This window comes from Ranitomeya imitator, chromosome 3, assembly GCF_032444005.1.
Source record: "Ranitomeya imitator isolate aRanImi1 chromosome 3, aRanImi1.pri, whole genome shotgun sequence".
Taxonomy (NCBI): Eukaryota; Metazoa; Chordata; class Amphibia; order Anura; family Dendrobatidae; genus Ranitomeya; species Ranitomeya imitator.
In genome coordinates, this window is record NC_091284.1 from 574459503 (window position 1) to 574472170 (window position 12668).

Consider the following 12668-nt stretch of genomic DNA (forward strand, 5'->3'; position numbering starts at 1 on the left):
GCCGAAATGAGAGGCGCACGTTCTCAAGATCTGCATGAGCTGGCAATGCGGCCGGCTTGTGCAAATTATGTTATCACGCCCAAAGTGGTGTGATAACATGATAAGAGGGCTGACATGTCTGAGGGCTGCCCTCATTAGCATAGGAAACTGGACATTATAAATGCTTTTTTAAAGCCTTTATTTAACTGAATTATGTTATACAGGGCTGGTGTGGTAGGGAGTTTAATCGCACATAGCTGAATGCTGCTGGGTTGGAGGCAATGGGGGACCTGACAAGTTCCCTTTAAGCACACTACAAGTGTGCATTTTTTACGTCTGGTGTTTAATAACTTCTCCTCCTTCCCCAAACTTTGCATTTTCTAGGTTTATTGTTGTTTGACATGGTTTGCTGACATTTTGACATTTTTCATGTAGCAAATCATTTAATTTCAACAGAAATATTTGGATTGCATGATTTTTAACCCCTTCCCGACCTTTGACGCATACGCTGCGTCATGAAAGTCGGTGCCATTCCGACCCATGACGCAGCATATGCGTCATGGAAAGATCGCGTCCCTGCAGATCGGGTGAAAGGGTTAACTCCCATTTCACCCGATCTGCAGGGACAGGGGGAGTGGTAGTTTAGCCCAGGGGGGGTGGCTTCACCCCCTCGTGGCTACGATCGCTCTGATTGGCTGTTGAAAGTGAAACTGCCAATCAGAGCGATTTGTAATATTTCACCTAAAAAAATGGTGAAATATTACAATCCAGCCATGGCCGATGCTGCAATATCATCGGCCATGGCTGGACACACTAATGTGCACCCACCCCACCCCTCCGATCGTCCCCCCAGCCCCCCGATCTGTGGTCCGCTCCCCTCGGTCCTGTGCTCCGCTCCCCCGTCCTCCTGCCCGCTCCCCCCGTGCTCCAATCACACCCCCCGTGCTCCAATCAAACCCCCCCGCACTCCGATCCCACCCCCCGCACAGCGATCCCCCCCCGTGCTCCGATCCACCCGCCCGCACAGCGATCCCCCACTCCGTGCTCCAATCCACCCCTCCGTGTTCCGATCCACTCCCCCGTGCTCCGACGCCTCCCCCCGTGCCCTGATCTCCCCCCCCCTTATACTTACCTGGCCTCCCGGGGACCGTCCGTCTTCTTTCCTGGGCGCCGCCATCTTCCAAAATGGGCGCATGTGCAGTGCGCCCGCCGAATCTGCCGGCCGGCAGATTCGTTCCAGAGTGAATTTTGATCACTGAGATATAATCTATCTCAGTGATCAAAATAAAACAAAGTAAATGACACCCCCCCCCCCTTTTGTCACCCCCATAGGTAGGGACAATAAAAAAAATAATTTTTTTTTTCCCACTAAGGTTGGGGTAAGAACTAGGGGTAGGGTTAGGGTTAGGGTTTCGGTATGTGCACACGTATTCTGGTCCTCTGCGGATTTTTCCGCTGCGGATTTGATAAATCCGCAGTGCTAAACCGCTGCGGATTTATGGCGGATTTACCGCGTTTTTTCTGCGCATTTCAATGCGGTTTTACAACAGCGATTTTCTATTTGAGCAGTTGTAAAACCGCTGCGGAATCCGCAGAAAGAAGTGACATGCTGCGGAATGTAAACCGCTGCGTTTCCATGCAGTTTTTCTGCAGCATGTGTACAGCGATTTTTGTTTCCCATAGGTTTGCATTGAACTGTAAACTCATGGGAAACTGCTGCGGATCCACAGCGTTTTCTGCAGTGTGTGCACATACCTTTAGAATTAGGCTATGTGCACACGGTGCGGATTGGCCGCTGCGGATCCGCAGCAGTGTTCCATCAGGTTTACAGTACCATGTAAACATATGGAAAGCCAAATCCGCTGTGCCCATGGTGCGGAAAATACCGCGCGGGAACGCTGCGTTGTATTTTCCGCAGCATGTCAATTCTTTGTGCGGATTCCGCAGCGTTTTACACCTGTTCCTCAATAGGAATCCGCAGGTGAAATCCGGACAAAAAACACTGGAAATCTGCGGTAAATCCGCAGGTAAAACGCAGTGCCTTTTACCCGTGGATTTTTCAAAAATGGTGCTGAAAAATCTCATACGAATCCGCAACGTGGGCACATAGCCTTAGGGCTAGGGTTGGGTTGGAATTAGGGTTGTAGTTAGGGTTAGGGGTGTGTTGGGGTTAGGGTTGTGATTAGGGTTATGGCTACAGTTGGGATTAGAGTTAGGGGTGTGTTGGAGTTAGAATTGAGGGGTTTCCACTGTTTAGGCACATCATGGGGTCTCCAAACGCAACATGGCGCCACCATTGATTCCAGCCAATCTTGTATTCAAAAAGTCAAATGGTGCTCCCTCACTTCCGAGCCCCGACGTGTGCCCAAACAGTGGTTTACCCCCACATATGGGGTACCAGCATACTCAGGACAAACTGCGCAACAATTACTGGGGTCCAATTTCTCCTGTTACCCTTGAGAAAAAAAAAATTGCTTGCTAAAACATCATTTTTGAGGAAAGAAAAATGATTTTTTATTTTCACGGCTCTGCGTTGTAAACGTCTGTGAAGCACTTGGGGGTTCAAAGTGCTCACCACATATCTATATAAGTTCCTTGGGGGGTCTAGTTTCCAAAATGGGGTCACTTGTGGGGGGTTTCTACTGTTTAGGCACACCAGGGGCTCTGCAAACGCAACATGACGTCCGCAGACCATTCCATCAAAGTCTGCATTTCAAAAGTCACTACTTCCCTTCTGAGCCCCGACGTGTGCCCAAACAGTGGTTTACCCCCACATATTGGGTATCAGCGTACTCAGGAGAAACTGGAAAACAACTTTTGGGGTCAAATTTCTCCTGTTACCCTTGGGAAAATAAAAAATTGCGGGCTAAAAAATCATTTTTGAGGAAAGAATTTTTTATTTTTTATTTTCATGGCTCTGCGTTATAAACTTCTGTGAAGCACTTGAGGGTTCAAAGTGCTCACCACACATCTAGATTAGTTCCTTTGGGGGTCTAGTTTCCAAAATGGGGTCATTTGTGGGGGATCTCTAATGTTTAGGCACACAGGGGCTCTCCAAACGCGACATGGTGTCCGCTAATGATTGGAGCTAATTTTCCATTTAAAAAGCCAAATGGCGTGCCTTCCCTTCTGAGCCCTGCCGTGCGCCCAAACAGTGGTTTACCCCCACATATGGGGTATCTGCGTACTCAGGACAAACTGGACAACAACATTTGTGGTCCAATTTCTCCTATTACCATTGGCAAAATAGGAAATTCCAGGCTAAAAAATCATTTTTGAGAAAAGAAAAATTATTTTTTATTTTCATGGCCCTGCATTATAAACTTCTGTGAAGCACCTGGGGGTTTAAAGTGCTCAGTATGCATCTAGATAAGTTCCTTGGGGGGTCTAGTTTCCAAAATGGGGTCACTTGTGGGGGAGCTCAATTGCATAGGCACACAGGGGCTCTCCAAATGCGACATGGTGTCCGCTAACAAATGGAGCTAATTTTCCATTCAAAAAGTCAAAAGGCGCGCCTTCCCTTCTGAGCCCTGCCGTGTGCCCAAACAGTGGTTTACCCCCACATATGAGGTATCGGCGTACTCGGGAGAAATTGTTCAACAAATTTTAGGATCCATTTTATCCTATTGCCCATGTGAAAATGAAAAAATTGAGGCGAAAAGAAATTTTTTGTGAAAAAAAAGTACTTTTTCATTTTTACGGATCAATTTGTGAAGCAGCTGGGGGTTTAAAGGGCTCACTATGCATCTAGATAAGTTCCTTGGGGCGTCTAGTTTCCAAAATGGGGTCACTTGTGGGGGAGCTCCAATTTTTAGGCACACGGGGGCTCTCCAAACTTGACATGGTGTCCGCTAAAGAGTGCAGCCAATTTTTCATTCAAAAAGTCAAATGGCGCTCCTTCCCTTCCAAGCCCTGCCGTGCGCCCAAACAGTGGTTTACCCCCACATATGAGGTATCGGCGTACTCAGGACAAATTGGACAACAACTTTCGTGGTTCAGTTTCTCCTTTTACCATTGGGAAAATACAAAAATTGTTGCTGAAAAATAATTTTTGTAACTAAAAAGTTAAATGTTCATTTTTTCCTTCCATGTTGCTTCTGCTGCTGTGAAGCACCTGAAGGGTTAATAAACTTCTTGAATGCGGTTTTGAGTACCTTGAGGGGTGCAGTTTTTAGAATGGTGTCACTTTTGGGTATTTTCAGCCATATAGACCCCTCAAACTGACTTCAAATGTGAGGTGGTCCCTAAAAAAAATGGTTTTGTAAATTTCGTTGTAAAAATGAGAAATCGCTGGTCAAATTTTAACTTTTATAACTTCCTAGCAAAAAAAAATTTTGTTTCCAAAATTGTGCTGATGTAAAGTAGACGTGTGGGAAATGTTATTTATTAACTATTTTGTGTCACATACCTCTCTGGTTTAACAGAATAAAAATTCAAAATGTGAAAATTGCGACATTTTCAAAATTTTCGCCAAATTTCCGTTTTTATCACAAATAAACACAGAATTTATTGACCTAAATTTACCACTAACATGAAGCCCAATATGTCACGAAAAAACAATCTCAGAACCGCTAGGATCCATTGAAGCGTTCCTGAGTTATTACCTCATAAAGGGACACTGGTCAGAATTGCAAAAAACGGCAAGGTCTTTAAGGTCAAAATAGGCTGGGTCATGAAGGGGTTAATGTGGAAAGTGCAAAAAGCCACCAAAAATCACTGGTACTAAAATCTAAAAAAAAAAACAATAAAATAATTACCGGTATGTTTTTTGGTGAAAAAGAAAATATCCATCATCTTTTCAGCAGCTGTGAGTTGAAAGCAATTTAAAAGACTTCTTGAACATATCGGTTTGATAAAACGGAGTTTTCAGGCTCCTGGTATTTCAGGTTTACACTTGAAAAGTAGTAAGATATCTGCCAATCTGTAGTTACTGTGTTTTTGTCATTGCAGGTTGAACATCCCATCACAGAGTGTATTACTGGGCTGGACCTTGTGGAGGAAATGATCCGTGTTGCGAAAGGTTACTCTCTCAGGCATAAGCAGGCAGATATCCCCATAAATGGCTGGGCAGTTGAATGTCGTGTTTACGCCGAGGTAAAATAATGTTGGTAATAGTCTTTATATAATTGTTCACTCTCTTGCTAAACGTCTTAGGAGAAGTCAAGGACTTGGATTTGAAAACTGTTTTTAAGGATCTCTAAGGCTGGTTTCAGACTTGCATGCGGGAGTGCTGTGGATGGCAGTGTACTTCCTCCCTTCTTCCTCCTTGAAGGCACACCTACGCTCCACCTACGCCTCCTTGCGTCCTGCGGTGCCCTGCGTACCTATCTTCAACATTGGGTACGCAGGGACGTGCGCTGTATGCAGATGCCTCCGTATGTGCCGTTTTGGCGCTGCACCGTCCGCAACAAAATGCAACATGTTGCGTTCGGTGCAGCGCCAAAACTGCACATACGGAGTCATCCGCATACAGCGCACGTCCCTGCGTACCCATTGTTAAAGATAGGTGCGCTGGGCACCGCAGGACGTGACGCAAGAAGGCTTAGGTGTGGTTTCTGGGAGGAAAAAGGAAGCAAGTACGCTGCCATCCACAGCACTCCCGTACGCAAGTCTGAAACCAGCCTAAGTTGTTGGGGTTTTTTGGGGTGAGGGGGTAGTTTTGCACTAGTTTTTGAAACTTTTTTTTTTGTATTTTATTTATTTTTTTGAGATACTGATTTGGCTCTTATCCCAAGTCATATTGCAAGACTCGTTAGAGGGTTGATTGTGACTTGTAGGATCGCTACTTCCAACAGGTGGCGCTATAGAGATCAAGTCCTCTTTTTCTCTGAAGAGGTAATTTGCATATCTGTAGTAAGCCGTGCAAACCCAATGTGTGCTCACTCTGCCAAGTCCATACATCAGTCTGCAAGAATAAAACCGTGCAGTTGTTCACAATACCAAATCAAATGCCAACCTTTATTTTTTTGCAGGTTGAAGGAAAATGAGCATCGTCATTCATTTGTGCTGGGCAACATTTCCATGTTTTGTCTGCACTTGTGTATTTACATGAGCAAATCTTTTATTTTTTTATTTTTGTGTTTGATGTTTGCTGTACATCTCAGATCTTTTTACATTTAGCATTATTAATTTTGATGATCCAGTATCGTCCTATTTTAGCTGTGAATGTTGTGAATTTACCAGTGTAGGCTAATTTATTATATTTCATTATCTGTATGAATTACCACTTGGAATTGTCTTAAACTTGGACTTTTTCATTGTGTATATTTTATTTCACTGTTTCAGGATCCATACAAATCCTTCGGCCTACCCTCCATTGGTCGTCTTTCCCAGTATGGTGAGCCACACCATTTGCCAGGGGTATGTTCAAATATCCTTTAGCAAATTAATTCTTATGATTATTTGTATTTGTTATTTTATTTTCCTTATTATTTTATGATTGTTTGTATTATTATTATTATAGCATTTGTCCTTATTATTTTAATGATTATTTGTGTTATTACATTTTGCATGAAGAAAGGCTGCAGTGTTGTGTTAATTAGCATGCCTGCCTAGATATTACTTTATATTGCGCCACAGTCGGCTCACGACTGACAAAGCACTTTTGTCTGTCGAACATTTTGCATAGTGTGTTTGTTCATCAATTTTCTGCTGCGTAAAAAGAACAAAAAGTTCCCCCTTTTCTGTGCAATAAAAGTAAAATTGGTGTAACTGTGACCTCGTGTTTTGCTTGGAAACTGTCAGGGGCTATACCATCTGTGTGTAAGATTACTCACACTGATTACTTACATGGAATAGTGGAGAATTCAAAATTTTAAAGATGTTATTGGATATGTGATTTATTTCACTTCTTAAAATTGTTTTCCCCATATTCTTTCTAATGGGACCTGACCCTTCCTTGGCTCAGAGACTTCATGCTGTGTTCAAAGCCTGTGAATAGAACAAAAATTGCAAGGGTTTAACAGGCATTATGTCTTGCTAAATATTAGCAGAGAAAACATACATTAGAGGCTGTGCTTAAACATCACTTCTGAACGTGGAGCAAGGGGATCATTGAATTAAAATGTTCTTTAATTATTCAGGCTTTTTTTCCCACCCATGTGTTTTTTTTATACATTTTAATAGCTAACAAGATGTCAAACATTTTGCCCTTGCAAGTTTCTGCAATTTGCAGTTTTCAAACGTGAGACCTGTTGAAAGTACAAGTGATAATGGACAAGACCGTACCCCCTACGGACAACGTCCCATCAAACCTTTCTTCAATTAATGCTGCAGCAGGACTTTTGTGTAATAACATTTGTGCTTGCAAGCTATCTGGAGAAAAGGAAAAACTATTCGAATGCCTTAAATATCCCATGTACTGTTGTTATTTGCTTATATGAATGTAGCATGTCAGCTAAATGGACCAATGGATAGATCTGGTGTTTGGGTGCAGGGGAGTGCGCACTAAGCTTTGGCTATCGTTATTGCTGGGAGCAATCAAATTGATGCCAGCAGGACAGTAGACGCGTTGACAGCTGTAATTATGCATCTCCATGGTGATCACTTTTGGCCTGTCATGGAGGCCCACTTGTCCCCTCCCTTGCAAGCATTTAATCAGATTGGGCTGTCACTTGTCAGACATGGCGGGCTGGGAGTTGTATTTTAAGGGAGAGGTGAATTGAAATTTGAGGGGTGGGAGATGCCTGCAAGCTTCACATGGTATGTTACAGTCCACGCAAAACACAGTTTAATTATGCCAGAGGCTCCAGCACTGTGGTAAGGACATCAAGGCTGTTGCTTCATGTTTAGTGTAATGAGAGCAGATATTCTTAGTCAGCAGCATCTTTTGCGTCTAATTGTTGAATTAATTGCAAGTAAGATAATTATGTTTTCACAGGGTTCCTCCTGTAGACAGAGTTTTCAATTAACCGTGGTGTTTTAATGATTTAATAACAAATATGGTCACTCGTAAATGCACACATTCTCGCCTTCTAAAACAACTATGCTCAGAGGAAGTCTTGTCACCCCAAAACTGCTAATTAAGCTACTTATTTATATAGGTGACTGGGCTCCGATAAAAATCATATCATTTACCTAAATTTTAGTGATGTAGTTGCAAAAAAACCCATCACTTTTAATTCATATGCAAATGAGGGCACATCAGTGCACCTTTAGTGGCCAATGTCTCAGTGCACCCTTAGTGCCCAGTGTCTCAGTGCACTCTTAGTGGCCAATGTCTCCATGAACTCTTAGTTGCCAATGTCTCAGTGCACTCTTAGTGGCCAGTGTCTCAGTGCACTCTTAGTGGCCAGTGTCTCAGTGCTCCTTTAGAGTGGCCAGTGTCTCAGTGCACCCTTAGAGTGGCCAGTGTCTGTGCTCCCTTAGAGTGGCCAGTGTCTCAGTGCTCCCTTAGAGTGGCCAGTGTCTCAGTGCTCCCTTAGAGTGGCCAGTGTCTCAGTGCTCCCTTAGAGTGGCCAGTGTCTCAGTGCTCCCTTAGAGTGGCCAGTGTCTCAGTGCTCCCTTAGAGTGGCCAGTGTCTCAGTGCTCCCTTAGAGTGGCCAGTGTCTCAGTGCTCCCTTAGAGTGGCCAGTGTCTCAGTGCTCCCTTAGAGTGGCCAGTGTCTCAGTGCTCCCTTAGAGTGGCCAGTGTCTCAGTGCTCCCTTAGAGTGGCCAGTGTCTCAGTGCTCCCTTAGAGTGGCCAGTGTCTCAGTGCTCCCTTAGAGTGGCCAGTGTCTCAGTGCTCCCTTAGAGTGGCCAGTGTCTCAGTGCTCCCTTAGAGTGGCCAGTGTCTCAGTGCTCCCTTAGAGTGGCCAGTGTCTCAGTGCTCCCTTAGAGTGGCCAGTGTCTCAGTGTTCCCTTAGAGTGGCCAGTGTCTCAGTACTCCCTTAAAGTCGCCAGTGTCTCGGTGCACTCTTAGCGGCCAGTGTCTCGGTGCACTCTTAGCGGCCAGTGTCTCGGTGCACTCTTAGCGGCCAGTGTCTCGGTGCACTCTTAGTGGCCAGTGTCTCAGTGCTCCCTTAGAGTGGCCAGTGTCTCAGTGCACTCTTAGTGGCCAGTGTCTCAGTGCTCCCTTAGAGTGGCCAGTGTCTCAATGCACTCTTAGCGGCCAGTGTCTCGGTGCTCCCTTAGAGTGGCCAGTGTCTGTCCTCCCTTAGAGTGGCCAGTGTCTCAGTACTCCCTTAGAGTGGCCAGTGTCTCAGTGCACTCTTAGTGGCCAGTGTCTCAGTACTCCCTTAGAGTGGCCAGTGTCTCAGTGCACCCTTAGTGTGGCCAGTGTCTCAATGCACTCATAGTGGCCAATGTCTCAGTGCTCCCTTAGAGTGGCCAGTGTCTCAGTGCACTCTTCTTAGTTGCCAATGTCTCAGTGCTCCCTTACATCCTTTTATTTGCATATCGAACACTGGTGTGCTTTTTTTTTCACAGCAAATTTCCCTTAATTGAAATCCCTGAATCTGCACTTGCACACTGACACTGGAGCAGCTCAATTTCGAACTCTGTCATTGCATGCACTTAGTGTGATTGAGGCCATTGTCTGATCTCCAGCTCCTATCTGAATTTGTATGCTCACTACAAGATCTGTGTGCAGTAACAGGGATTTGAGCTTTGGCAGCATGCATTGTGAGAAACCCAGCGCTGTCAAACAAGCTAAGGCAATGTTAGGTATGCAAATCAGAGGGCGTAGCAGTGCACTGAGACATTGGCCGCACAAGTGGTGCACTGAAGCACTGTCATTTGTATATGGATTAAAAGTGAATTTTTCTGCAATTACAGCACTAAAAGTACGTTCCCAGTATGAATTTTTTAGGGGTTAAGTTCTTTATATAAATGTTTGAGTAACTGAATTTGCAGTGTGGCTGGGATTTGCATAAGTAAATAGTCAATAAATATTGATGTCACCAAAAAAGCCCTTACTCAAGATATTAAATCAAATGAAACGGTAAACGAGTATATTCAACCATAAAAGTTTTTTTTATTAAATCACATTAAATCACTTAATTAAAATAGTAGTACTATTAAACAAAGTAACACCACCAAGAAAAAGCAGGACAATGTGTGTGGAATAACGTGAAGGTATAGCAAACGGCCAAAAAATTCATTTACATCAAAAATTAAATAAGTCGTCAATATTCTAGTGACAGCATAAAGGTAAAGTGCAGATATATACGAAAAGCAGCTTAAAAAGCCTAAGCCAGCTCACCAACCAGACCAGCAGTAATGGAGCACGAGAGTCCGTCTTGATCCAAACGTCCAGCAACAGCAAATCCAACAGAAAATAGATACTCCAGCTCCGATAAAAACTTGAAATCTTTAATAATCCAAATGGTTAAAATAGACAATCCTTACAGGTGCAGATGCATAGATCGTATAGGAAAAGACAATATAATATACACGCAGGCTCCTAGTAGCAGTGTGAAGATAAAGTGCAAATGTATTCAAAAGGATCTATTGTAAACTTAAAATCTCCAAAGCAGCAAAGTGCATTCTCATGCGAGATGGAGATTAATAGTGCAATCCAGTGTAACATAATCTGAAGAGTGAAAGGACCCCGACCTGCCGCCACTACGCACGTTTCGCCATGTCTTCATCCACGCCTCCTGACGAAGACATGGCGAAACGCGGCGGCAGGTCGGGGTCCTTTCACTCTTCAAATTATGTAGGTATTAGCCCACACAATTATATTATTTATTCTTTTCTTGTACAGCAGGCACTTCAAATTTAATACGCTGCATTGCACTATTAATCTCCATCTCACATGAGAATGCACTTTGCTGCTTTGGAGATTTTAAGTTTACAATAGATCCTTTTGTAAACATTTGCATTTCCACTTTATCTTCACGCTACTACTAGGAGCCTGTGTGTATAGTATACTGTCTTTTCCTATACGATATATGCATCTGCACTTTACCTTTATGCTGTCACTAGAATATTGACTTCTTATTTAATTTTTGATTAAATTGAATTTTTTGACCCTTTGCTATACCTTCATGTTATTACCCCACACATTGGCCTGCTTTTTCTTGGTGGTGTTACTTTAACAGTGCTACTATTTTAATTAAGTGATTTAATAAAAAAAAAAACTTGTATAGTTGAATATACTCGTTTACCCTTTGATTTGATTTAATATCTTGAGTAAGGTTTTTTTTTGGTGACAATATTATGACTTGAGTTATAATCTATACCTGATATTGTGATGTCCTTTTGTTGGAAACCTTTTGCTTAATAATACATTTTTATAAATGTTGACCACTTCGATTTGATCAATAATTTTGCTTAAGTTGTCTTCTTGCTTTTGGTGCCACTAAACAGTGACACAAAAGATTAGTGACTTATTTTTTCATCCTTTGTCACAAAATCCAAGTACTTGTTACATTTGAGTTTCATGTAGAGACTTATTTTTCCCAGTAGTGTATAATTTTTTTTCTTATGCTTAGTTTTAGTCGGCTTTCATAACAGACGTCTACCCTGGAGACTGCCCCTGAGGAATTCCGCTCAGTAAAGTTTTTGCTCCGGTCGGGGGTTAAGAGTGAAGAGAAATGCCTGTTTTAGTCTTTACATTTCTTGTATCAATCTTTCCTTCTAAAGTGGGTTTATTCTTTTGGGTAGTCTGTCTGTTAAAAGGGTCACTTTCTGATGAGTTATTCAGCGTGTTGTGCTTCTGTCAAGGTTCTCCAATGGTAGAGGCACTTTTTTTTTTATTTTGATAGTTAATAGATGGAGGATCTAAACAAGTTTTGAACTTTTTTGATATGCTATGTAAATACCCAGTTATTTTGGCATGATTTGCTTTATGGAAGCGCTACTTACTGTTGCCAGAAGTGATTCAATAGTTTTCCGTTATTTAACCAAACATCGCTGATGGCTGCTATTGCGCCGGCGCCGCCTTGGAGGAGAAAAAAAATCCTCCAAGATGGCTCCACTTGCGCAATTGAGCTATCGGATCATCGAAAGCTGCTACTGAGTAGGCACGGCCGGCACTATTTTCAAACGGAAGGAGCCCCTGGCCCTGGGACACCCGACATTACAGTCATGACATTAGCTCTGATTGAAACAGTTTTTTTATCCATTATGTATCCTATCACTGCACTGACCGAGCAACTGCAGTAGTGCAGCCTAGAGGTAGCAGATCTATGCACTGTCCTTTTACAGCACCCTAGCACACCAGGACCACGACTCCCAGACAACCCTTAGCGGAGTCCAAGATCGCTTTGTCTGACAGGCTCTCTAAGGGAGTGACAAGTTTGTTGTTTTCAGGGAGGCCTGTAAACAACACTCCAGGTTAAGTCCTTGTTCCTCAGGAACCAATGAGCAACTGGTGGGGATAATAATCTTTTTTTTTTTAGAGTGACCACCAAGCATGGGGATTCTCTCTGTCTGACTCCGTTTCTCCAGGCAGTGGAGGAAGTTTTTTTTGCGTTGGGTCATATATACTATGACCCCGACCGCGTCTCACTGGCTGAATCCACACTACGTCAGCTTCAGCAAGGAGACCGGCTGGTTGGGAGTATTTCTCAGTGTCAGTGGACCACTTTCGAAACTCTTAAGTGGAATGACACGCGCTCTGTAGCCAGTTCTGTGAAGGGTAATCAGTAAGGGTAAATGATGCCTTAGCCCTGTATGAGACTAGTTTCCCTTGAGGCGGCCATGTGTTTGGCTATCCAGGTGGATCGCAGTCTTCACCAGAGACCGAAAGAAACCCCCTAATGTGC

The 12668-nt window shown here is 43.4% G+C and overlaps 1 protein-coding gene across 1 annotated transcript in view; it reads left to right on the plus strand.

Moving 5' to 3' along the window:
* Positions 1-12668, plus strand: part of PCCA (propionyl-CoA carboxylase subunit alpha) — a 791250-nt gene that overhangs the window by 388276 nt on the left and 390306 nt on the right. The window contains exons 13-14 of the mRNA XM_069757971.1: positions 4930-5073; positions 6265-6339. Of these exons, the coding sequence (XP_069614072.1) occupies positions 4930-5073; positions 6265-6339 (219 nt within the window). The remainder of the gene's footprint in view (positions 1-4929; positions 5074-6264; positions 6340-12668) is intronic.